The sequence below is a fragment of the Malaclemys terrapin genome, chromosome 12 (genome assembly GCF_027887155.1).
Source record: "Malaclemys terrapin pileata isolate rMalTer1 chromosome 12, rMalTer1.hap1, whole genome shotgun sequence".
NCBI lineage: Eukaryota > Metazoa > Chordata > Testudines > Emydidae > Malaclemys > Malaclemys terrapin.
In genome coordinates this window covers 40,170,709-40,198,078 of record NC_071516.1, presented here as the reverse complement: position 1 = coordinate 40,198,078, position 27,370 = coordinate 40,170,709, and the positions used below count along the sequence as shown (strand labels likewise).

Sequence of the window (27,370 nt, the reverse complement as noted above, 5' to 3'; positions counted from 1 at the left end):
GAAGAGAGAGAGAATTAATATTTTTAACTAAAGAAAAAGAATAAAATATAGAGATGATTAATAATTTTATAATGGAATATTTTTCCATCAGAAAATGCCAAATTGTCAAGATCTAAATTTTCTATAGGAAATTTCTACAAACATTTGTTTAGGGAAAAAATAATTACTGTGTATTATTTTATAAACTAATACAAAATGAAATATACAAATAAAATAGTAGGATAGAATAGAATACAAAATTAACATAAAAAGTAATACAAATGAAATAAAATAATCTCAAAGTAAAATTCAATATATATATATATATATTTGAAAAGTCAGAATTGGAATGAAAACAAAAATTTGAACTCATGGAATTTCCTATTAAATAAAAATTTTGGTTCCTGAATAGCTTTAAATAATGAGAAAATCATCACATTTCTGACAAATATTATACAGAATTTATTTGTGCAAAAGAGGGTCAATTTTCAGCTAAAATAAATTTGCCTCTTTTTTTGAGTAGAGTTTATAATGAATCGACAGTAGGTGGCCGCAGATTGGAAGAAATGAGGAAGGGTCAGAAATATTGACCAATAGATTTCACAACAAAATAATGTGGCAAGGTCAGTGATTCTGGAAGATGTCCACTAGAGGGCAGCATACTCTAAGCAGGAGAAATGGGCAGCTATTTTCTGAAATGCCCAGTGGATGGCAGAATATAGATGATGATGATGTTTTAATTATAGGGAGAGTACATTATAACAGAACATCATATAGTGTTTCATTATTAAGTGAAGAAGGATTGCTAGGAAGAGATGGGATCCACCTAACAAAGAGATGGAAGAGCAACTTCGCAGACAGGCTTGCTAACCTAGTGAGGAGGGTTTTAAACTAGGTTCGCCGGGGGATGGTGACCTAAGCCCAGAGATAAGTGGGGAAATGGGATACTGGGAGGAAACACAAGGCAGAGGGTACATGATGGGAAGCCTCCTGATTCATACTGAGAAAGTAGGGCAATTGGCTAGTTATCTTAGGTGAATGTACAGGAATGCAAGAAGCCTGGGAAACAAGCAGAAAGAATTGGAAGTACTGGCACAATGAAGGAACTATGATGTGATTGGAATAACAGAAACTTGGTGGGGCAGTTCACAAGACTGGAGCACTGTCATGGATGGATATAAACTGGTCAGGAAGGACAGGTGTCAGGGCTGTATCCCCACTTTCAACTTTAGGGTACAAATATAGGGGCCTGCATGAAAACTTCTAAGCTTAACTACCAGCTTAGCTCTGGTCCGCTGCCACCATCCCAATGGATTCCCTCCCTGGGAAGCCTTGAGAGACCTTCACCAATTCCCTGGCGAATACAGATCCAAACCCCTTGGATCTTAAAACAAGGAGAAATTAACCATTCCCCTCCTCCCTCCCACCAACTCTGGGTGAATACAGTTCCAACCCCCCTGGGATCTAAAACAAGGAAAAATCAATCAGGTTCTTAAAAAGAAGGTTTTTAATTAAAGAAAAAGGTAAAAATCATCTCTGTAAAATCAGTATGGAAAATAACTTTACAGGGTAATCAAACTTAAAGAGCTCAGAGGACTCCCCTCTAGTCTTAGGTTCAAAGTACAGCAAACAAAGATAAACACTCTAGTAAAAGGTACATTTACAAGTTGAGAAAACAAAGTAAAACTAAGACGCCTTGCCTGGCTTTTTACTTACATGTTTGAAATATGAGATACTTGTTTAGAGAGATGGGGAGAACCTGGGTTGATGTCTAGTCCCTCTCAGTCCCAAGAGCGAATGAACTCCCAAACAAAAAACACAAACAAAAGCCTTCCCCCCGCCCAAGATTTGACAGTATCTTGTCCTCTCAGTCAAGTGACTGGCAGCAATAAAACAAGGGAAGTTGAAGGAAACAGTGACAAAATGGTGTATAGCCATCTCTTTAGGAAGAACATTACAAACCTGTGCAGGGGGAGAGGGTTAAGTGTGGGGAAGGTAAGCAAGGTGCAGCTGATTGCATGGATTGAGAAGGATGACCAGTCCAAGTAGCAGGCTTCAGGCCCAAGCAGGGTTTCAGGAGACTCTGGGAGCAGCAGAGGCAGTAGCCTTTGCAGAAGCAGGGCGTCCATGATACCTCATTCCCCATGCACCAGGAGATTTTCATGACCTGGCTCCTCATTGGTAGATTTGAAGCGGTTGGAATTGTAGCTGATAGCAAAGGAGCCAGAGGACTGGGAGAAGCAGCGAAAGCATGAACTGGCGATGGAGAAGCAGAGGCGCAAGAGGACCCACTGATGGAAAAGTGGGGAAAGTCCCTGGGATGCACATTTCACAGGGAAACTCGATTCCAAATTGCTGCCTCAGTGTACAACAGCCCTGAGACCACTACCTTCATAGAGGCACCTTTTCAGGAGGTAGCTATGGATATAGTGAAGCCCCTCAGCAAGGCAACCTGGTCAGGGAAGAAAGGCATTCTGGTGGTGGTAGATTTCGCTACCCGCGACCAAGAGGTAGTGACTCTGTGCTCCATCAAAGCAGACTCGGTGACAGATGTGCTGTTGACTGTTTTCAGCACAATGGGGCTCCCCAAGGAGATCGGGTGAAATTTCATCTCGTCCCTGCTTTAGTGCTTGTGGGATAAATGTGGGGTCCTGCATACTGGGACTTCTTGATATCTCCCTCAGTCCAATGGGGCTTCTGGGGAAATTTAATGGGACTCTAGAAGATGATGCTGAGGACTTTTATTGATCAGCACCCACAGGACTGGGACAAGCATTTACTCCATCTTCTGTTCACATATAGAACAGAGAAGAGTGAGGGGACCCTGGGACAAATGGAAGGAAAAGGCTTCTCCCAGTGGGGGATCAGTGATTGAGTATGTCCTGTCTTTTCGGGAAAAGCTTACCGATCACATGGTTTGGCCAGGAAGAACCTAGCCAGAGCCCAAAAGAAACAGGTCTGGTATGACTGCAGAGCACATCCCCACTCCTAGGGCAACAGGCACCAGATGATGGCTCTCATCCCAGTTTGGAACTATAAGCTCCAAGCTGCCTCACATGGACCCTTTAAGGTCATCAAGCAACTGAACGAGGTGAACTATGAGGTGGAGTTGTCAAACGGGGCTCACTGCCACCGAGTGTAGCATGTCAACATGATACAGCCATATTTGGAAAGGGAGAAGTTGGCCATGTGTGGGCAATGGGAGGAGCAGGGGGATGATCCCTTAGTGGACCTCTTCCCTGAGACAGTAGCTGGCCTCCCACTGGAATCAGTTCCCCTTTCTGATCAGCTAACCTTTGCCTGGCAGGCAGAGATCAGAGAGGTGCTGCGGTCCTACCAGCAGCTATTTTCCAACTGGCCTGGGCTCACTAACCTACCTGTGCACTGGGTGGAGACAGTATCCCACCCTCCCATCAGGTGTTCCCCATTCAAAGTCACTGAGAAAACAGCCCAGGACCTGGAGAGAGAGAGAGGTCAAAGATATGCAGGCTTTAGGGGTGTCCAGGTGTCCACCAGCCCATGGGCATCTACCGTGGTGCTGGTGTGCAAGAGAGATGGATCAATCAGAGTCTGTATGGACTACAGGAAGCCTAAGGCCATCACGGTGTCCAATGGCTACCCCATTCCTTACCACTATGTATCTCATCAAAGGCTACTGGCAAGTGCATTTGGATCCAAAAGCCAGACAGAAATCTGCCATCACCACCCTATGGAGCTCTTTGAGTTCCTGGACCTGCCTTTTGCCCTCAAGGGGGCACTGCCACATGCCACTACCTGGTGGATCAGTTACTGAGGGGAATAGAGAACTGTGCCCTGGCATACATTGATGATATCTGTATCTTTAGCCAGACCTGAGAGGAACACTTATCCCAAGTGAAGTGGGTGCTGGATCTCCTGGAGGAGGCAGGACTGAGTTTAAAGATTGGAAAGTGTAAGGTGGGGATGGTAGAGGTGTCCTACCTGGATCACACGGTGGGGAGTGATCACATAAGGCCAGATCCTGCCAACGTGAAGGTGGTCAGAGATTAGCCCACTCCCTAAACCAAGAAACAAGCCCAGGCCTTTACTCGGATGAGGGGGTGCTACCATTGGTTTGTACCCCCCTCTAGCCCCTTGGCAGCACCCATCACTGCACTATGTAAAAAGGGTAAGCTGGACAAGTTGGCCTGGACCTCTCTGAACTGAAGGAGGCTCTAAGTCAGCTCCCAGTTCTGGTAAACCCTTCCTGTTGTTCACAGAGGCCTCAGACACAGGGCTTGGTGTGGTGCTGATGAAAACCAATGCTGAGCGGGACAGAAACCCAATTGTGTATCTAAGTGAGAAACTGCTCTCCCATGAGAAGAAACATGTTTCTGTAGAGAAGGAATGCCTGGCCATGGGGTGGGCTCTTAAATAGCTGCAGCCATATGTATTTGGGAGGCACTTTGCCATGTCTACTGACCACTCTCCAAGACGGCTGAATCAAATGAAAGGGGCTAAAGCCAAGCTTCTGAGATGGAGACTGATCCTCCAGGATTATGATATGAAAGTGATTCATGTTAATGGGAGTGAAAATGTTATAACAGATGCATTGTCCTGGAAACAGGTAGCAGAACTTCCCGAGGTCACTGGCTGAAATGACCCCGCTCAGTTCCATCTCCAAGGAGGAAGAGATGTGACAAAGTGGGAATTTTTCATATTTTTTTTATGAATTTTGTGTGTGCCTCCGTTTTCCTTTGTGTGGGAAAGCATTGCTTACTCTTGGCATAGATTCAGAGACATAGGTGTGACAGGCATCTCCCAAAAATGTTAGCAGTGTTTCATCATGATGTAAAATGTTTTCCACATAGGATCATTAGACTTTAAAAAACATACAAAAATACAAAGCATGCTGTAGAAGTCCCACTGGGCATTGTTAGCTACAAGTCTTTGGAGACACCAAGTGAACCAAGTGGGAGAAAGGTTGAACTGGGACCATATTAAAAAGCATGAAGACCAAATACAAATATGGGCTAGCATTTACACTTTGTAAATCAAAGCTCATTTTCCAAAGGTAGATCAAATGCATCGGCTCATTCCTTCATATAATTGCAGGTTTTTTTCATGGAGAAAAATCCAGTTTCTGCAGAAAAAGGAGAGACAAGAACCTCAGCTGAGGAACCTGGCATCCAAACTCTGAGAAATAAGAGCACATCACTTCAAGCTTGGTCTGTCCTGTGGTTACAAGTGAGTATTATCTTCCTGACTGCATTTCTATACCACCTTCCAGAGAGGGGCATGGATGTGGTTTGTGAATATTTCAGGGACAACGTATGTGAGGGGATATCTTTTATTGGACCAACATCTGTTGGTGAAGGAGAGAAGCTTTCAAACTAAACAGAACTCTTCCTCGGGCGAATATTAAAAGTTTTAGCCTCAGTCACTTCCCACAGCCATGTCCATCAGCAGTCAGAGCACCATTTAGCAGAGATGGAGCTTGAGATCCATGTCTTGTGTCAGGTCCTCAGTTGGGGATCTATCCCACTGCCACAAAAGGAGCTACCTTGATTCACAACAGCTGAGGGTCTGGCTCAGTGTGTGTCCCAATGAGGTGTCGAGTGGTGATAGAGTCTTACTAGCCCTGATCACACATGGCAGATGGTTTCTAGACTTCGAGTTCAGGGACAGCATCTTCCCTCCCACCCCGGGGTCTTTCTTGTTCCTGTATTGTCATACCGTCAGTATGGAGAGTTATTCCCCAGTTAGGGCATCATATCAGCCTGGTTCTGCCCATTCCTAAGACCTACTCTCCAAAGAGCTGTGTTTTATCACTGCTAAATAGTGAATGTCGGGAAACACATCACCGACACCAGCACATGGTGGGAGAATTTATTCCAGATCATAATTTATGGCATAAACTGATCTCTTGTGAGGGGGTGAAACCTGAGCTGCCCAGGCCAGGCACATCAGCTGCTGCAGAAGTCCATGACTTCCATGACAAACACAGAGCCTTACCAATGATCTGTTCTCAAACTCAGACTCTGGCACTTAGCTCTGACATCTACATTTAGCTTTTAAATTTCAGCCAATGACCAGGAGAGGAGGGAGATTTTGTGAATATTTATGGAATTAACTCATGAGAATTGATTAACTCTTAACTCTGTGTTCTTCTGATTCAATTGCAGTGTTATTGTTCCTGGACTGAACCCATGGCAGGCTCACACTGGAGAAATCAAACAGCTGTCACAGAATTCATCCTCCTGGGATTTGGAGATCTCCCTGACCTGCAAATTCTTCTCTTCCTGATGTTCCTAGTGACCTACATCGCAACTGTAGTTGGGAACACCCTCATCATGGTGCTCGTTGTGGCTGATCAGCACCTTCACACCCCCATGTACTTCTTCCTGGGGCACTTGTCCTGCTTGGAGACCTGCTATACTTCCACCTTTCTGCCCAGGTTGCTGGCCAGTCTCTTGACTGAGGACAGAACCATCTCAGTCAGTGGCTGTTTCACACAAATGTATTTCTCTGGTTCCCTGGCAGCTACTGAATGCTATCTCCTAGCAGCTATGTCTTATGATCGGTATTTAGCGATATGTAAACCCCTGCACTATTCAGTTCTTATGAATACCAAGTTTTGCCTACAACTGGCTGCTGGGTCATGGTTCAATGGCTTTTTGGCGATTACCATCTTTGTCCTATTCATATCACAGCTAAAATTCTGTGGGCCAAATCAAATCAACCATTTCTATTGTGATCCCATCCCGCTGATGGAACTGTCCTGCAGTGACACACACCTGATGTTATTGTTCAATTTCATTTTAGTTTCTATATTCACCCTGCCACCATTCCTACTAACCCTGACATCCTATGTGTGTATTGTTGCCAGCATCCTGAGAATTCCTTCCACCACCAAAAGGCAAAAGCCCTTTTCCACCTGCTCATCTCACCTCATCGTGGTGACAATTTTCTATGGAACCCCAATGATTGTCTACATGCTACCGAAACTTAATACACTGAGAGACCTGAACAAAGTGCTCTCTCTTTGCTTCACAGTTCTGACTCCCCTGGTTAACCCCCTCATCTACAGCCTGAGAAACAGAGAGGTCAAGGAAGACTTGTGCAAAGCAGTCAATAAATGTGGCTTTCAAAAAACCATGCAGAGACTCCGAGATAATAACTTAACCTGAGGTTTTCAATGCTGCTTGGGTGATTTAAGCAATCAGCCCCCCTAAAAATTAATTTGAAAACTCTCAGTGAAAATCTCAGCAGTCAGAGTTGTCCAGATCGGTGGATGGACCAATGTAGGTGGTGGCCATAACCATGAATCATAGAATATCCTGGTTGGAAGAGACCTCAGGAGGTCATCTAGTCCAACCCCCTGCTCAAAGCAGGACCAATCCCCAACTAAATCATCCCAGCCAGAGCTTTGTCAAGCTGGACCTTAAAAACTTAATTTTGGCACTTCACAGTTTACCCCTTTTTTTAGATCATTTATGAATATGTTGAACAGCATTGGTCCCAGTAGAGACCCCTGGGGGACACTACTATTTACCTCTTTCCATTCTGAAAACTGACCATTTATTCCTATCCTTTGTTTCCTATCTTTAAACCAGTTATCAATCCATGATAGGACCTTTGCTCTTATCCCATGATAGCTTACTTTGTTTAAGAGCTTTTGGTAAGGGAGCTTGTCAAAGGCTTTCAAAAAATCTAAGTACACTATATCCACAGGATCACCCTTGTCCACATGCTTGTTGACCACCCCCACAAATAATTTTAGTACATTGGTGAGCCATGATTTCCCTTTACAAAAAATGTGCTGACTCTATTGAATTCATGTGCGATGCATATGTGCGGTTGCAATATTTCCTTAGGAAATTCCACTCAGTAGTAAAAAATAAATGGGTAACTAATACAGTTAGTCTCATGTTTCTTTTGTTCTCCCTTCTGTCCTCGCACTTGGTCCTTCTAGATTTCACTCTCTCCTGTTACCAGATTTTGGCCAGGTCTACATTACGTAGTTGGGCTGGCATAGCTACGTCAGTCAAGGGTGTGGTAAAAACCACAACCCCTTACCAACATAGCTATGCCGGCAAACACTCCAGCATAGGCACAGCTATGCTGACAGAAGGCTGCTTCTGTCAGTGTAGCTAATGCTGGCAGAAAATCTCCTCCTGTTGGCATGTTCTTTATCTACATTAGGGAACACTGCCAGCATATCTATACAGACAAAGACAAGGCATTTGTTTTTCTTGCCTGTTTGGGGCTAGGTAGCAGATTTTGAGACATGGCAGATCAATTCTCCCTCTGGAGCAGAAATGAGTGACATGCTCCCAGGATAGTTTCTTCATGTTGTTTGTTTAATTACAAATGGTATAGAAGTCACCTTACCCTTACCCTGACCAGTGGATGGTAGCAATTGACAAATGGCTCCCTTTGGCAGAAAGCAATGCAAAGGTACCACTGTCCTTTCCCAGCAGCTCTGGAGTCCCACACAAATATCAATTGGTTTACCAAACACTTTCTTCCTTCTGTTCCCAGACTCTGAGTTTTCTACATGGGACTGCCCTCTAGTTGGGAGTTCCTTGATTTCCATGGGAGCTAAATGCCTAGCCTACTTTGGAACATTTGAAAATGCCAGTCGGCATCTCTCTTTAGGTGCCTAAATAACAGAGCTGGTTGGGAACCAGAATTTCTGTTTCACAGGGAATTCTGACATTGAAAAAAAATCATTCCAAACCAGAACAACATGTCAAATTTTGAATGTCTCATGAAAGAAAATTTTTGGGAAAAAAATCAGTTTGGGTCAATCAAAATATTTGGATTTAGACTTTTTATTTTATTTTATGTCTGGGTTCTATTCAGTGTTGGCACTGAGTTTCTCTGTGTTTCAGTTAATAGGTGACAGTGATACCTAGCCACTGTAGTTATTCGTTAGCTGACAGATAGCTGACACAGCAGACCTTGTTCGTACAGCCCACAAAGACCACAAGACTTGGTTTAGTAGTGACGGCACCCCCTGCCAAGTTTATTGTCAACCAAGCACAGTCCTAGCTCCCCAGATCAGTGTCTACAGTTACAATACCATGTGTATGCCTGTTGCAATTGATTCAGCTTAGTGAATGGTGGGTCCCCCCTCTGAGACCCTGCTTTCTACACTGATACACCGATTCAAAGAAGTTACATATTGCCCCCTGATGTGTTACCACCATTTACCTTGTACATGTTGGTTTGAGCAAAACATCTGTATCCATCACACTGTTATCCTGACCTTATCTCTAAGAAAGGTCAACATTTTCCTATCTTTGGGAAGTGTGTTTGTACCATACTTGGTATCGGGGTGTTCTGATACCACCCTTCTAGAATGTGTTTGTGTGAGTGTCCTGTGCCTAGCACTTCTCAGGAATGTATGTGTTTTTGCAATATCAGCCCTGCTCTTGCTAGGTTCTGTGAGCCTGCATGCAGGCAGAGCCTGACTTCTGCTCAGAGCCTGACTTTTGCTAAGTTTGCTTTATATTAGCAAGGCTTGACCACTACTTTAGTTCAGGTCTCGGGTCTCTTATACCAGGCCTAATGTCTCAGGGTCTCTTTCTAGTACAGCCACATTTGTAGATATTAAAATGGAAAGTGTTGTGTAAAGGCAAAATGATATTATTACCATCCTCATGGCAACCCCAGGCTGCAGTGAAATTTTCTGGCAAGCAAGATTATTTGCAAGCACAGGGTAGATACAGCTCATGGCCCATTCTATTACTGGCCTCTCTGCTGAGCACATGAGCAGGGGGTTGCATTTTTCCGATGATGGCACCTACCAAACTGGGGAATACACCAAAACCCACATAATGGTCAGAAAATCCCTATCAGATAGGGACAACTTTCAGTCAGTGCCAACCTTAAGTGCTTGCTGGATTCATTGAGGGATATGATAGATTTGCTGCCAAGCGAAGACTTTAAATCCAGTTCTGACATCTCCTTCTAAAGGATATGCTTTCCTGCAAACAGCAGGTATTGAAACTGATGGAGGAATCAGTAGGGGAAATTCTCTTGTCTCTGTTATGCAGGAGGTCAGATTAGGTTATCATAATGGTCCCTTCTGGCCTGAAACTCTGGATTGATTTGATCCAGCAACCTACTGGTGAAATTGACTCTATCACTGTTTGGTACCCAGTTCCCTTTTCCAGCAAACTGGTGGAAAGATCAGCTGCTTTGGCCAAAGCGTTCCACTGTCTCCCAGGTCCCAACACAGGCAGCCAACTTTCCTGGGAGTTAGCTGTTTTCCTTTGCTTTCAACCGCATCTTGTTCGCTGCCCATCTCATGCTCCCCCACAATAGTTCTTCTTCCTCTGTATGGTGCATGTCCTTCAGATTGTCACAGCTCCTCTTGGCCAACTGGAAAGGGAGGAAAGAAACAGGATAAGAGAAATAGCTGGCCTGTGTTTTAGAATCATTTTGCCTACTCACAACTTTGGTGATTTCCCCCAGTTCCTAACACACAACCTCCAGTCCTGGGCTTCCCACTCTGACAGCTCTGCCGGTGCCCCTCAATCCTGACCCACAGCCCCCTGCTAGCCTAGCTTTGGGCTTCTCCCACCCACCCACTCAGCTCTGCCAATGTCCCTGAATCTCTACCCACAGCCCCACTGCTGTTCCAGCCCTGGGCTCCCCCACTCACTGTCCTGTCAATGCGCCTCAGTCTCAATCTATAGCACCCTGCTATCTCTGCCATGAGCCATCCTTCTCACTGCACATGCTCAGTTCTGCCAATTCCCCTCACTCCCCATCCTCAGTCCTGCAGGCTATTTCAGGCTCCCTAGCTCTGCTGGTATCCCATAGCCATCCTAGATCCATGTGCAGTAACCCTGGCCCTGGCACCAGCACCTGCAGCAGGGATTTTGTTAGGGCCTGCAGCTGTGATGCAGCAGTGTAGAGTGCTGTGCTGGAGAGAGAGCCAGGCTGTGAGAGGGCAGACCCAGCTGGGGAAGGGTCTTGGGAGAGGAGGCAGTGGAAAGGCGGGTGGAGAAGAAGGAAATGAAAAGGGACAGCACTTGGCAAAAAGGGGATTTGCTGAGGATCTGGGAGAGGTCGGTCCATGGAGGGCTGTGTGCAAGGACCCCAGCTGCAAGGGGCACCAAGCGTATGACAGGTGATGTTGCCCATTGGGACCCTGATGGAGGGATACAGTTTGGGTGCTGGGGAACAGGAGTGCGTGAGGAGCTGTCAGCTGTGGGTGGTCCTGCTGGAAAGAGGTGAGGTCACCTCACTGTCGAAACAAAGGATCATCGCAAAGCCGGGAGAGGAGCAAATTCCATGTTGGGTTGAGAAAGCAGGCTGTTGAAAAATGTCTTTTATTGAAGTGAGGTTTTTACTCACGAAAGCTCATGCCCAAATAAATCTGTTAGTCTTTAAGGTGCCACCAGACTCCTTGTTGTTTTTGTAGATACAGACTAACACGGCTACCCCCTGATATTTTATTGTGATGGTAATTTACAGTTTATGATTTTCCTAGATAAGCATTGGATGTTACTTTATATTATTTCTATTCTCAAAAAGAAGAACAGGAGTACTTGTGGCACCTTAGAGACTAACAAATTTATTAGAGCATAAGCTTTCGTGGACTACAGCCCACTTCTTCGGATGCATATAGAATGGAACATATATTGAGGAGATGCATCCGAAGAAGTGGGCTGTAGTCCACGAAAGTTTATGCTCTAATAAATTTGTTAGTCTCTAAGGTGCCACAAGTACTCCTGTTCTTCTTTTTGCGGATACAGACTAACACGGCTGCTACTCTGAAACCTATTTCTATTCTGTTATTGTTCCTGATATGTTTCTTAGTTTTCCATTTTTGAAATTAAAAATTTAGGGTTATCTCCATTGTGTTGGTTTGCCTCTGCCTCTCGTCACAGCAGGCATAGCCTAGACAAGTCCTGGGCCACTGCACATATCCCCCTCCTATCCTGCCCTGGGCTTCCACTCCACACATCTCTGTTGGTGACTCTCAGTCCCAACCTTCAGCCCTTGCACCAACCCCAGGCTTTGGCTCCCTGCCCCCTCCCGCCAGAGCTCTGTTGATGCAGCTCAATGCTAACCTAACTGCGTCCACTTCCCCCGCAGAGGTCCCTCACCCTTATCTGCATCTCCTCCCTCCCTCATCTGCGATTTCAATTCTGGCCTCCCCAAAGAATGCTGTACTGTCCCAGGGGATCACCTGCTAAATGAGCCCTGGCATTATTGCCCCTCCACTGCTCTGTGAATGACCCTTAATCCAGACATCCAGCTCAGTCTATCCTAACCTATGTCTACACCACACAGGTCTGAATATGTCCCTCACTCCCAATCCCCAGCACTTATTGTTATTCCAGTCTTTGGCTCCCCACACCCAATTCTGCCAGTGCCCCTGAATTCTGAACTACAGTCCCGTCCCAGTTGTTTCTATTCTGTCTGAAGTAGTGCTCTGTGATCCATGATCTACCAAAGCCCGACACAGCAGAGGAAATCATGATTTTCATCTGCATAGTTTAAAGCCCCCGATTGCTAACAAGAGCCAGCTAAAAGCCAGGCTGGAGAGACTATTGTGCTCTTGTGAAGAGATTGGGGGGAAATGTAAATGGAATGTTTTTGTACGAGTGGATGAGATAAGCAGATCTCAGGTCAGTATCCCTCCATGAGTCAGCCCTGCAAAATGTAGTATTGTTATATGTGATCATTTAGGCCTTGCCAAATCTGAATAATCTGAAACTGGTTGTTCCATACTTGATGGAAAATTGGTCTATTACTACAGAGAACAGAGGTACTAGACTTGAAGTGACAAAAAAAATTTTCCAGTTGCAAAAATCGCATTTCAATTAAATCTAAATTTTCCATGGGAGTGTGTCGATTTCAGTGAAACATTGTTGAAAAAAATTGAAATGCAGTGTTTTGATAAGGTTAAAATTGGAATATTTTGATCTTTGGAACAGAACATTCCAATTTGTCATTTCAAAATTATTTTTGCTTGAATATTATATAAAAGTTATTATAAATTAGAGTAAATATGAAATAAAATGTCTAAATCAGAATGAAATATTTTGATTTTATCAAAACTGATTATTTTAGTTGATGCAAAATGAAATAATTTTGAAAAAATAATTTGTGGGATTTTGTAATTTTTTTTTGTTTCTGTCCTTATACAAATAATTAGATATATTCATGGAGCATAGCCAAAAGGGTCAGGGATGCACCTATGCTCTGTGTATCCCTAAACCTCCAACTGCCAAAACCTGGGACTGGATGACAGGGTGGATCACGCAAAATTGCCCTGTTCTGTTCATTCCCTCTGATGCACCTGATACTGGCCACTGTCAGAGACAGGATACTGGACTAGATGGACTATTGGTATGACCCAGTGCGACCATTCTTACATTCTGATTTTGAATGATAATACAATTTGAAATGCCAGAATTTCCTGCAGAATGTACTTTCCAAGTTCTAGACACCTCTATGCTGGACATAGGGAAACCATAGATGAACGATTGCTTTATTCTGATGTTAGAGAGAAAAGGTGGGTGAGGTAATAGCTTTATTGGACCAACTTCTGTTGATGAAAGACTTGTTCATCAGGCCTGTATAGCTCAAAAGTTTGTCTCTTTCACCAACAGAAGTTGGTCCAATAAAGATGTTGCTTCACCCACCTTGTCTCTTTAATGTCCTGGGACCAACATGGCTACAAAACCACTGCAAACAACTATTCTGATGTGGCAGAAATATGGGGCCCCAGACTACGTGTGGTCTAATGGTTATGTCATTGGAGTGGATCTCAGGAGACCTGGCTGTTAAACACTGGCTCTGCCATTGACCTCCTATATGACCTAAGTCAAGTCACTTCCCTTCCTTGTGCCTCAGTTTCCCAATTTGTAAAATGTTGATAATGATATTCTTGGTAAAGTGCTTGAATATCTGCTGATTAAACTCATAAGAGCTAAGTATCATTATTTGATAGGTCAATGGGTTGGTCCAGTGCAGAGAGGGGGAGCGGATACTGTACTGGATGGACTGAGAACATAATCATTCATGGTAGGAAGGTGGGGATATGAGAACAGAGGGAGCCATTGCTCTACTGCAGTGAAGAAATGAGGCAAGCTGCTGGACTACAGGTGTTTATATGGCATGGACAGAGAGGTGGGGCTATCAGTTTAGATGGATGAACGATCAGTGGAAGAGGGATACCAAGCTAGATGGGTCCATTGGTTTCATCCTATTGATTTGTGTCAGGGGATGGAAAAAAAGATGTAGAAATATGTCCTGTCCAGCATGGGGGCTGAAATGGACCATTGGTCCCATCCAGCATGGTGTTCCTCATACTCATTATGCTCCCAGGGTGGAATCCAATGGGGAAGAACCCCAGTATGAGTGAGTGGGGGCAGAATTTTTCCCATTGGACAGTAAGCAACACTATATTCTACCTCTTAATACCCACTCACTGAGGTGTAACCCACATACATCCTCCAGGTCTGGCTGACTTGTAACTACGGGGCATGTGACATTATGGTAAGGCCTTTATTAATGGTCCTGTCCCCTGTCTTCTGCTGTGTGAGTTACAGAGAGATGGACCAAGGAAATGGGACAAGTGTGGCTGAGTTTGTGCTCCTGGGTCTCTCCCAGGCCTGGGAGGTCCAGCTCATCCTCTTTCTCCTCTTCATGCCACTCTACTTGCTGATTCTGCTAGGGCAATGTCCTCATCATTCTCACCATACAAGGAGACCTGAGCCTAGGGTCCCCCATGTACTTCCTCCTGGCCAAACTGGCCCTCCTGGGCATCTGCTACTGTTCCATTACCCTCCCCCTTTCCCCCCCCCCGAAGATGCTGGGTGACTTCTTCTATGAGCACATGACCATCTTCTATGTGGGCTGCATGGCCCAGCTCTTCTTCCTCCACTTCTTGGGGGCAGCTGAGATGTTCCTGCTGATGGCCATGGCCTATGATAGGTACATGACCATCTGCATGCCCCTCCACTACATGAACCTGGTGATCAGAAGGGTCTGCTGTGTCCAGGTGGGAGTAGTATGGACAGGAGGCTTTGTGCATGTCGCTATCTTGGTGGGTCTGACCATCCGCCTCCCATTCTGTGGCCCCAATTTTCTGGACAATTTATTCTGTGACATGCATCAAGTCATCAGACTGGCCTGCACTGCCACCTACACAATGGAGCTACTGACATTCGCCAACAACGGGCTGGTCATATTGATGCCCTTCCTTCTCCTGGTCATCTCATACACTGTGCTTCTGGCCAAGCTGAGAATGCACTCCCCCAAAGGGAAGAGCAAAGCAGCCACCACCTGCATCACCCACATCATAGTCATCTTTGTCATGTTCTGTCCTACCATTTTCCTCTATGCCCAGCCATTTTGGTCCTTCTCCATGGACAAGGTGGTGGCTGTGTTCCACACTGTGATCTTCTCCCTGCTGAATCTCATGATCTACACACTCGGGAATAAGGAGATTAAGAACACTATGAAGAAATTAGTCAGATGATACTTACTCTGGGCTCGGGGGTGAAAGAAAGAAAGAAAGAAAGAAAGAAAGAAAAGTGCAAACTGTTCAGGTATGGTGTTCTGGTTGTATACGGGCCAAATTTCGCATTCATTTATACCGGAGTAACTTTGTAATAATAAAACCTGTGAACAAACCCTGTGGTATCTATGGAATAACTCTAGAGTATCTAAGAAGAAATGCTGGAGTATTTTTAGAGTAAATATGGAATATCTGTGGAAAACCTCTGAAGCATCTATGGAATAATTCTGCATTATCCATGAAGTATCTCCGGAGTTCACACTGGTGTGATTGAAGGCACAATTTATCTCCCTGGGCCAGTTCCTTAGTCCATGTAAATCAGTATAGCTCAGTTTATTTCAATGGAGCTACACCAATTTAGCCCACCTGAGGATCTGATCTCCTGTGTTTTGTGTGCTTCTACAGTGCCATGCACAATTTCATGGCTAATAAATAGAAATTACAGAACTCTTTTATTACTATTACTTCTGTCAAAGTACCAAAATACATTTTTGGGTGTGATGATTGTCTCTGAGAATGAGAATGTTGTCTACATGAGAATGTTGAGTGGACAGAGTGGGAATGGTGAAATTTTAGAAAGAACTATTAAGTAGCACAGTTAAGCATTCAAAAGTGAAGAGAAAAAATGTAAGTTACACAGGCAACCTTCACTCTACCCCTTGTTTTAATTTAAACAAAATTCTAGCATATTCCTATCTTATCTATCTATAGAAACTTAACTGTGTAAACTGCTCTCTAAAAAATGAGAAAAGAGAGATGAGGAAATTCTCACACATATATTATTTTTCCTACTCTTTATGTCCTTCTATCTCCAATCTGTGGCTGGGCCCTCTATTTGGTGAAGAATCCCTTCCCACTATCTTCTAAATCCCAGTGTCATGTTCTTGTCTCCAAAGTCATATGTCTCATACCCTTGGTTGCATTAAGAGTTTAGGAAGTCCATCCTCAGCCATGCACATGCTGTTACTCTAGAGATGGGCCTTGAGGAAGGAGTGGGAAGAGGACAGAACAATGTCCTTGTAGATCAGTTCAGGGAGAGCATTCCATGAGAAAGGGCCAGCATGGAGGCAAGGGCAGAGAAATTTGTGGTAGAAACAGACAAACAGGTGCTAAAGGCTAGTGTCATTGGTAGAATGGAAGGTGTGGAAGGATCATAATGCGACCGGATAAATAGGGCTGGGAAGCATTCTGAACAGCCTTGAATTTGAGGATAAGAATTTTGAATCTAAATCTGTAGAATTTAAACTATGATTCAGGTTAGTGTTTGGGTTAGGGTTCATGGTAGGTTTAGGGTTAGAGCTGCATTTAGGATTAGGGTTAGTGTTAGGGTTGGGGTTATGCTGAGGGTTAGAGGTTACAATAAGAATATACAATGGTGGGGTTACCATTAGATTTAGGGCCTGATTTTTTACAGGTATTTTGGCACGTAATGGGATTTTCTAAAGCACCAAGGCACCTCAAATTCATCGATTTCACCTAGGTGCCTAGGTTCTTTTGAAAATACTACTAGGCACCATTTAAAATGTGACCTTTAGTTTAGGATTAAAGTTAGGTTTAGGGGTTGTGCTAGACCTAGTGTTAGGGGTACAATTAGGGTTAGAATTACTGTTAGATTTATCATTAGAATTATGGATATAATTAGGGTTATGATACATTTTAGGAGATGGTTAGCATCACAGTTGAATTCTTAGCATATACATTCTGTATATATACAGTAGATTGTGGTCATATTGCATATTGCGGGTATCAGGAAGTCTGGAAAGGTTAAGCAATGAGGAAGTGTTTGCTATATTCAGGCTTGGAAGGATTAGATTTGTATTGGCAAATGTCAGTAAATGTTGATTTCACCACACACACATAAACCAATGAAAAAATATTTTCATTGATAATAATCAAAATGTACAGATAGGAAAAGCAAGAACAATGCTGTTTGAGAATTTACTAGAGTGTTTTAAGCATATTTACTTTGAGTATTTTGACAAGTGACGTTAAGAGTTTGTGTTTTAACTGTTATAAACTTTTAGCTTTTTGACTCTCAACACCTACTGTCATTAAATAATTATTGTCTCACCCCATACTGCCTAACCCCCATAATTTTCTGCAACTGTGAATTGATAAAAAAAAATCAAGAAAAATATGCTTAAACCCATAATTTTGCAAAACTATGAAAATGTAAATCAATAAAAAATGAAAAAATGCTTAAAATAAACATTATTATGTGTAGAAATTATAGGGAAAAATAAAATTCTGCCAAGCTTAGATACATGATACAAGGGCCAATTGTCATCAGGTTGCTAGATGGGATCATTAGGTAGCTACAGTGATGAATGTAACCCCAGAACTTTACCAAACTAAACCACAGCCATTTTGGGTGTCATTAGCCCCCATTAATTAAAAACAATACCACATAGCTAGGAATAATTGTCAGGACTTTCATAGGCAAGGCCAAATTGCTGCAGTTATAGCTTTGCTAATCAGGATGGGAGGAGGTGGAAAGAATTAGCAGACCATGAGAATGGAAGAGAGTAAGTGGATGGTGACCTTGGAGAGTTAGCTGTAAAGGATTAAATAACAGGAGGCACCAGGGTTCCCTCCCAACTCTGAACTTTAGGTACAGATGTGGAGACTCGCATGAAAGTCCCCCTAAGCTTATTCCTACCAGCTTAGGTTAAAAACTTCCCCAAGGCACAAATTCTTTCTTGTCCTTGGATGGTATGGCTGCCACCATCAAATGAGTTAGATAAAGATTCAAGGAAAACAACCATATGGAGTTCTTGTTCCCCAAAATATCCCCCAAAGCCCCTTCACCTCCTTTCCTGGGGGTGACCTGAGAATAATATACCAACCAAATAGCTGAGCACAGACCAGCCCCTTGGGTTTTTAGGACACTAAAAACCAATCAGGTTCTTAAAAGCAGAACTTTATTATAAAGAAAAAGTAAAAGAAGCACCTCTGTAAAGTCAGGATGGAAGGTAATTTTACAGGGCAATCAGATTCAAAACACAGAGGATTCCCCTCTAGGCAAAACTTTAAAGTTACAAAAAACAGGAATAAACCTCCCTCTTAGCCTAGGGAAAATTCATAAGCTAAAATAAAAGATAATCTAACACATTTCCTTCCTATTACCTACAATTTGTAATCTTAGATGCTTAGTTCAGGTATGGCTTTAGATGTATTCCCCCTGCCTTGGCTCCTCGCTGACCCAGAGAGATCAAAGCAAAAACCTTCCCCCCACAGATTTGAAAGTATCTTCTCTCCTTATTGGTCAGGTGCTTACCAGGTTATTTGAGCTTTTTAACCCTTGACAGGTAAAAGAGGGATTGTATGCTACTGTTAGCAGTATGTTTATGACAGGAGGTTTTTAATTAAGATTAAGTAACAGGAGGTTTGTAATGTCTGGCTTGACAAAGCTCTGGCTGGGATGATTTAGTTGGGGTTGGTTCTGCTTTGAGCATGGGGTTGGACTAGATGATCTCCTGAGGTCTCTCCAAACCCTAATCTTCTAAGATACTATGATCAGGGCCGGTTGAAAAATTTCAGTTTAGACTGTTTTTGACATAAAATTGGGGTGTTTCGCTAAATGAAAGTTTCTGCTTTCCATAGATGCTTTCTAATTTTCATTAACTCTCTCCCCCAAATGTGAAAAGCAAATATTTAGTTTTGGGCTGAAAAAGATTTTAGGATTTGAAAAAAGTCAAAATTTTATTCCAAAAATGTTGGTGAAATCTTTTGGGGTTTTTTTGGTTTTTGTTTTCCATTTATGTTGAGATTTTCTGTGAATGAAAACAACTTTTCCCAACCATCTTTAGCAACTGTATCACATCATGAGGAGGGATAGCTCAGTGGTTTGAGCATTGGCCTATTAAACCCAGGGTTGTGACTTCAATCCTTGTGGGGCAAAAATTTGTCTGGGGATTGGTCCTGCTTTGAGCAGGGGGTTGGATTAGATGACCTCCTGAGGTCCCTTCCAATCCTGATAGTCTATGATTCTGTGACCCCTAGAGGGCAGCAGAGTATGGACTGAGAAAAGAACAACTCCACACTAAGGTAGTCACAAAATGCTAGTAGACTAAATAAGGAGGATGAGGTAATTGTAGTTAGAGCCTCTCCAATCTGGCTTCCATCCCTTGCACTCCATTGAAATCCCTTTCATCAAAATCTCTAATGACTTTTTCCTAGCCAGATATCAAAATCAGTACTTCAGTCTCAGCCACTTTCAAAAGCATTGACCATGCTCTTCTTGAAATCTTATTCTTCGTTGGCAACCTTGCTCTATCTTCTTCTGGTTCTCCTCCTACCTCTAATCACACCTTCAGCATGTCCTTAAAGGATCTCCCTTATCCACTCTTCAGCTTTCTGTGGGGGTACCACAGGGTTGAGTCCTTGGTCCGCTTCTCTCCACCCTCTCCACATTATCTCTGGGTGATCTCATCAACAAGCAAAAATTCATCTACCATCTCTGTGCTGACAACTTACAAACCCACCTCTCTATGCCAGACCTGTCTCCTTCTGTCCAAACTAAAATCTCTGATTGTCTCTCTGACATCTTCTTGAGTGGAAAAGAACTGTAAGAGATGCTGTTTTTCGACCTTGTGTTAGATAAGAATAGAATGCAGACTGTAGCAGAAATTGCTGAGAAAAGTAAGATATCAGAAAGGAATATGTATAAACAAAATACAGTTGTTGATCATTATTGTATGTCACAAAAGGCATAAATGTTTGACTTAATTGTTTATCTAACAGAGAACTGCCATTGTGCACTCTCCCCCTTGCAATATTGCTTGAGAATAAACAGCCTCTGACATGTTGCACCAACACAATCGTGAGGGACTGTGTTATTCTTCCACAGTTCCTATGTTGTAAAGGAAAACACAGGAATATCAATTATAATGTTTATAGAAATACAGTATTCCAATCACAGAGCAGAAGTAGCATCATTTGATTCACTTGAGTAATTGTACAACAAATGCAAGGAGACAAAGCAAATAATTCATAGTTTGTGAACAGCTCATAGTCTGGAAATTATTCAGCCAATTTATTTGGGAAATAAAGATATATTTATGTATAGAGGCTGGATGCTTGCAGTGTATAGGGAATAGAGTAGTATCCCTTTAAATAGTTTGCAAGCACTTTATTGGATTCATTGTCTTCTGTGTATCAGAAGCTGCCATCAGCCTTCCAGAAAAATAGTGCATATATGTACCATTGTATACCTTCAATGACCTGCAACTTTAAAAAAGAGTCATACAAATAATGGAAAATAGGTCAAATTACGAAGGACAAATATTAAAAAAATGCAAGTATGTAGGGACAAAATTAGAAAGGACAAGGCAGAAAATGAAATTAAACTAGCTAGGGACACAAAGGGTAACAAGAAAACATGTTACAAATACATTAGAAGGAAGAGGAAGACCATGAAGAGTAGGCCAATTATGCAATGAGGAAGGAAAGACAACAACAGAAAATGCATCATGGCCAATCTGTTAAATGGCTTTTTTTGTTTCAGTTTTAACCAAAAAGGTTAGCAATGATCAAAGGACTAACATGGTTAACATGAGTTTAAATGGGGTAGCATCTGAGGCTAAAATAGGGAGAGAACAAGTTATGAATTACTTTCCTAAATTAGATGTCTTCTGGTTGGCAGGGCCTGACAAAATCTAATTATCTTTGATAACTCATGGAGGAGAGGAGAGATCCCAGAAGACTGGAAAAGGGCAAATATAATGGAATAAGAACAACCCAGGGAATTATAACCCAGTCATCTTAATTTTGGTGCCTGGAAATATAATGGAGCAAATAATAAAACAACCAACAGAAGATAATAAGGTGATAAGTAACAGTCAACATGGATTTGTCAAGAACAAATCATGTTAAACTGCCCTAATGGCCTTCTTTGATAGATTAACAAGCCTTGTGAATAGGGAGAAGCAGTAGATGTGATATATCTTGATTTTAGGAAGGCTTTTGATACTGTGTCATATGATCATCTCATAAACAAACTAGAGAAATATTGCCTAGATGAACCTACTATAAGGTGTGTGCACAGCTGGTTGGAAAACGGTACTCAGAAAGTAGTCATCAGTGGTTCACAGTCAAGTTGGAAGGGCATATTTTGTAGGATCCCACAGGGATCTGTCCTAGCTCCAGTTCTATGCAACATCATCATAAATTATTTGGATAATGGCATAGAGAGTACATGTATAAAAGTTGGGGATGATATCAAGCTGGGAGGGGTTACAAGTGCTTTGGAGGAGAGGATTAGAATTACAAATGATCTTGACCAATTACAGAAATGGTCTGAAATAAATAGGATGCAATTCAATAAGGAAAAAATGCAGAAAGAACAATCAGTTGCACAAATACGAAATGGGAAATGACCGACTAGGAAGGAATACTGCAGAAAAGGATCTGAGGGTCATAGTGGATCATAAACTAAATATACGTCAACAATGTAACACTGTTGCACAAAAAGCGAACATCATTCTGGGATGTATTAGCAAGAGTGTTCTAAGCAAGATGCAAGAAGTAATTCTTCCTCTCTACTCAGCACTGATAAGGTCTCAACGGGAGTTCTGTGTACAGTTCTGGGTACCACACTTTGGGAAATATGTGAACAAACTGTATGAAGTACAGAGGAGTGCAACAGAAATTGTTAAAAGCCTAGAAAACATTATCTACAAAGACAAACTGAATAAAATTGGGTTTGTTTAGTCTGGAAAAGAGGAGACTGAAGGGGTATCACACTCCCTTAGACTCCCATAAAAAATGAACACTGCTATTTTGTTGTTTAACTGTTTTTTTTTAATTAATTAGTTCTTTTCATCTCGTTTGCACAGTAAATGTACATGGGAAATAACAGCATAGTGATGATTGAATTCATCCTTCTGGGGTTCCCCATGCCTCACCAGATGTCAGTTTTCTCCTTCTTGCTGCTTTTGGTTATCTACGCATTATCGCTGCTGGGGAACTTGCTGATCGTCATTGCAGTCGAGATAGATCATTGCTTACACACCCCTATGTTCTTCTTCCTCTTCAATTTGTCCCTCCTGGAGATTGTGTTCACAGCATCTCTGATCCCAGTCATGCTGGTGAACCTCCTGTCACACACTAAAGCTATTTCTTTCTCAGCTTGCATTGTTTCTTCTATTTCTTCCTAGGGGTTTCAGAGTTCATTCTCTTAGCTGTCATGTCCTTTGACCGCTATGTGGCTATCTGCAACCCATTGCGCTACTACTCCATAATGAACAGCAGGGTGTGCATCCAATTAATGATTGTCTTGGACGGGTGGCTTTATTATCATGAATGGGCCAGTAATGGCCATCTCCAGGTTGCCATTTTGTGGGTCAAATGTCAATAACCATTTTTTTCTGTGATATTGATCCTTTCCTGAGTCTATCTTGCACCTACACCCAACTCATTGAGCTTGTAGACTTTGTGATAGCCATAGTTGTGTTACTGGGCTCGCTGACACTCACAACAGTGTCCTACACTTTCATCATCTCCACCGTCCTGAAGATCTCATCAGCATTAGGAAGATGCAAGGCCTTCTCCACTTCTACTATACGAATACTGTGTGTACCTCAGTTTCCCAGTGTACTGAAACAATACTTCGGTGGTGGGAATCGGGTATGTGATTTTTGCTGAGGCCCTCAGGGCAGGTGAGCCTGCCCAGTTGTCTGCACGTATGTAACCTGAGAGACAGGAGGGGTGTGTGACCAGGTGACACCTTTTGCCCGAGAAGTGAGACAAAGAGAAGGAGGAGCAAAAGGGAGGTGATGGAGATCGGGGCCCTGGAAGCAGGCAGTCTGCGTGGGGAGACTGGAAGAGGGGGAGTCCAGGGCGCCTGGCCCAGGAGTCCCAAGATGGACTTGGCAGAAAGTCATAGATTCCTGTGAGAACAAGCTCTGTTCTATGCTGTGTTCCTGTTGACTAATAAACCTTCCATTTTACTGGTTGGCTGAGAGTCATATCTGACTGCAGAGTTGGGGTGCAGGGCTCTCTGGCTTCCCCAGGAGCCCCACCCGGGCGGATTTGCTGTGGAAAGCACACGGTGTGGAAGGGGATGCTGAATGCTCCGAGGTCAGACCCAGGAAGGTCGAAGCTGTGTAAGCTTCTTGCCCTGGAGACAGTGTGCTCAGAGAGAGAAGGTATGCTCCCACAAAGTCCTGACTGGCTTCATATGGAGTAGTTCCAGAGCATTGACCTGTGACTCCATGAAAACTGGTGTTAGCAGTGGGATAAACTGCACCCCTTGGGTAGTGCATCCTGCAGTAAGTGACTGGGGAGCAGCAGAATGAAGGGGAATTAGCGAGAGACAGGCGTGCTGAAGGCTCAGAGAAGTGCAGTTCCAGGAGGCAGAGGAGCCTACAGCTTGACCCCAAGAGAGAGTGGACCCCTGAGAAGGGCTGTCACACTGAAGGGATTCCTCCCAGGGACCATGGGAGCTGAGCGAGCACAGGCCTGTGAGTCTGTGACCACTTGGGAACAGCATGGAGATTGCCTATAACCATGTCCTTAAGAAGGACATTATAGAGCTGTGCAGAGAGAGAGAGGGCTGTGCATTGGAAGATTCACCAAGGCACAGTTGATTGCTCAGTTGGAAGAGAACGATCGCTCTAAGGAGTTGGTTTCTGACCAAGCTGGGGCTGTGAGAGAGGCTGGGAGCAGCCAGGTAGACCCAGGTCACCCCAGCCACCGACACAACTGGGGGTGCAGAAGGGGCTGAAAGCAGCCAGGCAGTCCCAGGATCTACCTACCTGACCAGCAGGGGATCTTCATGGCCGAGTTCTCCATCAGTGGAGCTGAGACATTTGGAGTTGGAAATGGAACTGAAACTGAAAGAGCTGGAGGACCATGAGAAGAAACAGGAGGACCGTGAGACAGAGGCAGCATGAACTGGTGATGGCGGAGCTGAGAAGCAGAGCGACCACTGCTGGGGTGAGTGGGGCAGTGCCCAGGGTGATTAAGCCTGCAGGGAACTCCAATATAAAAGTGCTGTCTCAGTTTAAGGAAGAGGATGCTATAGATGCCTCCCTCAGTGCCTTTGAGAAGGCTTGCAATGTCTACCAGGTTGACCCTGCAGACAGGCTTCGGCATCTCACCCCCTTACTGGGTACCAAGGATATAGAGATGTTCAGTTCGATGGATGGGTTGGAAGGAGGGGACCATGAACTGTTCAAACAAGCTGTGCTGCACAAGTTTGAGCTGACCTCCGAGACGTACAGGAAAAGGTTCCAGAGTACGCAGAAGACCAAGGGGATGACCTAGCTGGAACTGTCACCCTGATGGGGGAATACACCCACAAGTGGGTGAATGGGGCTGGGGCCCAGACCAAGGAGGACGTGATTGAACTGATGGGGCTGGACTGATTATATGAATTCTGTCCCCCTGACCTGAGGATGTGGCTGGTGGACAAGAGGCCGCAGGACCTGCCCCATGCAGGGCTGCTGAGTGACAAGTTTGTAGACAGAAGGTTGGGATACGGAATGGAATCCCAGGGGACAGGCCCATATCAGTGCAGAAGGGGGGGCACCCAGGGGATTCCCAGAAGGGAGTCTTGGAGAAATCCCTCCTGAGAGGCACAGCCAATACCAGAGCTGACTGACCGGCCCCAGAGGACCAACAGGACTTGAGGTGTAATTACTGTGGGCAGAGGGGCCACAGATGGGCCCGGTGCCAAAACCTCAGGGGCAGGATGAGCAATCTGAGCTGTCAAAGCCCAGGCAGGAGGCGCTGGCAGTTTAGCAATGGCCCAAGAGGAAGGAGTCTCCCAGGCCAGGATGCTGCAGATTCAAAGTTCACAGTCTACAGCGTGGGCATGGGATGGCCCCTGAGGAGCAAGTGCCTCATTCCCCTGGAGGTGAATGGGAAGTAGGTCACTGGGTACTGGGACATGGGTGCTGAGGTGACACAGGTCTGGCCTGGGGTGACACAGGTCCAGACCAGGTGGTGTCCAACACCTACTTGACCCTTATGGGTGTGTGCAGGCCCCCATTTAAAGTACCCATGGTGAGGGTACATCTGAAATGGGTGGCCCAGGAGGGGCCCAAAGGTGGGGAGTGCACCATCAGTTGCAAGCCGAGGTGCTGATGGGGAGTGACATTGTGGATTGGCTGTGCGGCTCCCAGAGTGCCCTAGTCATCACCTGTAGCCAGAGCCAGTGAAGGGTACTCTGCCCAGACACTGTGGGCAGTGCCCTGCTGGGGGCACAGGTCTCTACCCTGGCGGGAAAGGAGCCACTGGGGAGAGGACTTGGCGGGGCTGTGGCCTCAGACCCAGCCACTAGAGGGAGCAGGTCCCCATCCCTTCCTCAGCCACTGAATTTCAGGCTGAGCTGCAGAAGGATCCCTCCTTATAGAAGCTGAGGCAACTTGCTGTTGAAATCTGTTGAAACCCCTGGGGGAAGGCTGCAGGGAGAGATTCCTATGGAGGAGGGATTCCTGTACAGGGAATATGCTCCCCAAGGGGAAGTGCAACCATGGGGGAATCGGGAGACAGCTAGTGGTCCCACAGAAGTACTGCCACTGGCTACTGTACCTGGCCCATGATGTCCCTCTCTCGGGACACCAGGGAAACCAGCGGAACCAGGAAGAGGCTGCTATGGAACTTTTACTGGCCTGGGGTTGTTGCTGCCATCCAGCAGTACTGCAGGTCCTGCGACCCCTTCCAGAGGGTGAGTGTGACACTGTGTTTCGGGGGAACACCCTGCACCCCCATGTTCATCCTTATAATACGATTGTGTGGTATCCAATGCAAAGTTTGTCATGCCGGGTGTCTTCAGAAGGCTCATAATGCACTGAGCATTGTTGTTATAGTAATGTTATAGGTTGTAATTTCATGTATATAGTTAAGAGGCTGAAAATGTGTCTGCATGTCTTGAAACAAGCTCAGGCAAAACTCTCCAGGAAAAGAGGGGCAGGTCACACTTCATCAGGGCATGTATGGGACAAACCCAGCCCAGCCTCACAGGAACAAAGGACACTGGCCTAGGCAGCAACAAAGGATCTGTTGGACGCTTGAGTGAGTCACCCCGCTTCCCTTGGTCAGTTTGGGACTATGATGAGGTAATGCTCACCTGACCCTGAAGGTGGGGGGCAAAGACAAGAGGGAAGAAAGAACATGATAAAGGGGAGAGACATTTGTCATGCTTTTCCTCTCTTCCACCGCCATCTACATACACCACCACCAAGCGACTGAAGTGCTGATCAAAGGGGAGAGCCTGGCTGAAGGGTAACCAGCCAGCCTGTGTTGAGAAGCATCTAAGTTTGTAAGGGCACTGAAAGCGTTAAGATCAGCTTAATGTATTTTGCTTTTATTTCATTTGACCAAATCTGACTTGTGCTTTGACTTATAATCACTTAAAATCTATCTTTTGTAGTTAATAAATTTGTTTATTGTACCTGAAGCAGTGCATTTGGTTTGAAGCGTTACATAGACTCCCTTTGGGATAACAAGCCTGGTACATATCAATTTCTTTGTTAAATTGACAAACTCATATAAACTTGCAGCATCCAGTGGGCATAATTGGACACTGCAAGATGGAGGTTCCTAGGATTGTGTCTGGGACCGGAAATATTGACTAGTGTCATTCAGTTGCACAGTCCAAGTTGTAAGCATTACGCTTTATGATCTTTTTTATAGACAATCATGAACATATATCAAGCACATATTAATCATGATCATTATCAGTCCATAGGCTTCTGCCCATTGGTGTCCACTTTCACCTTTCATTCTATACACATGTCTGAAAATATTTTGATAAACATATAATAAAGACAATTTAATAAGTATGCCATTATGTCAATTTATATGGCTTTTCAGATAGAGACATAAGTAAAGAAAGAAAAACAAGAGTTTGTGTCTTAAATTTAAAATTTTGCT

The 27,370-nt window shown here is 44.1% G+C and overlaps 1 protein-coding gene and 1 pseudogene across 1 annotated transcript; both read left to right on the top strand.

Moving 5' to 3' along the window:
• Positions 1-6,146: 6,146 nt before the first annotated feature.
• Positions 6,147-7,127, top strand: LOC128845884 (olfactory receptor 2AP1-like). The gene has a single exon (XM_054044949.1). The coding sequence runs from the start codon at positions 6,147-6,149 to the stop codon at positions 7,125-7,127; it is 981 nt and encodes a 326-aa protein (XP_053900924.1).
• Positions 7,128-14,523: 7,396 nt separating this feature from the next.
• Positions 14,524-15,451, top strand: LOC128846971 (olfactory receptor 734-like; annotated as a pseudogene).
• The last annotated feature ends 11,919 nt before the right edge of the window (positions 15,452-27,370 follow it).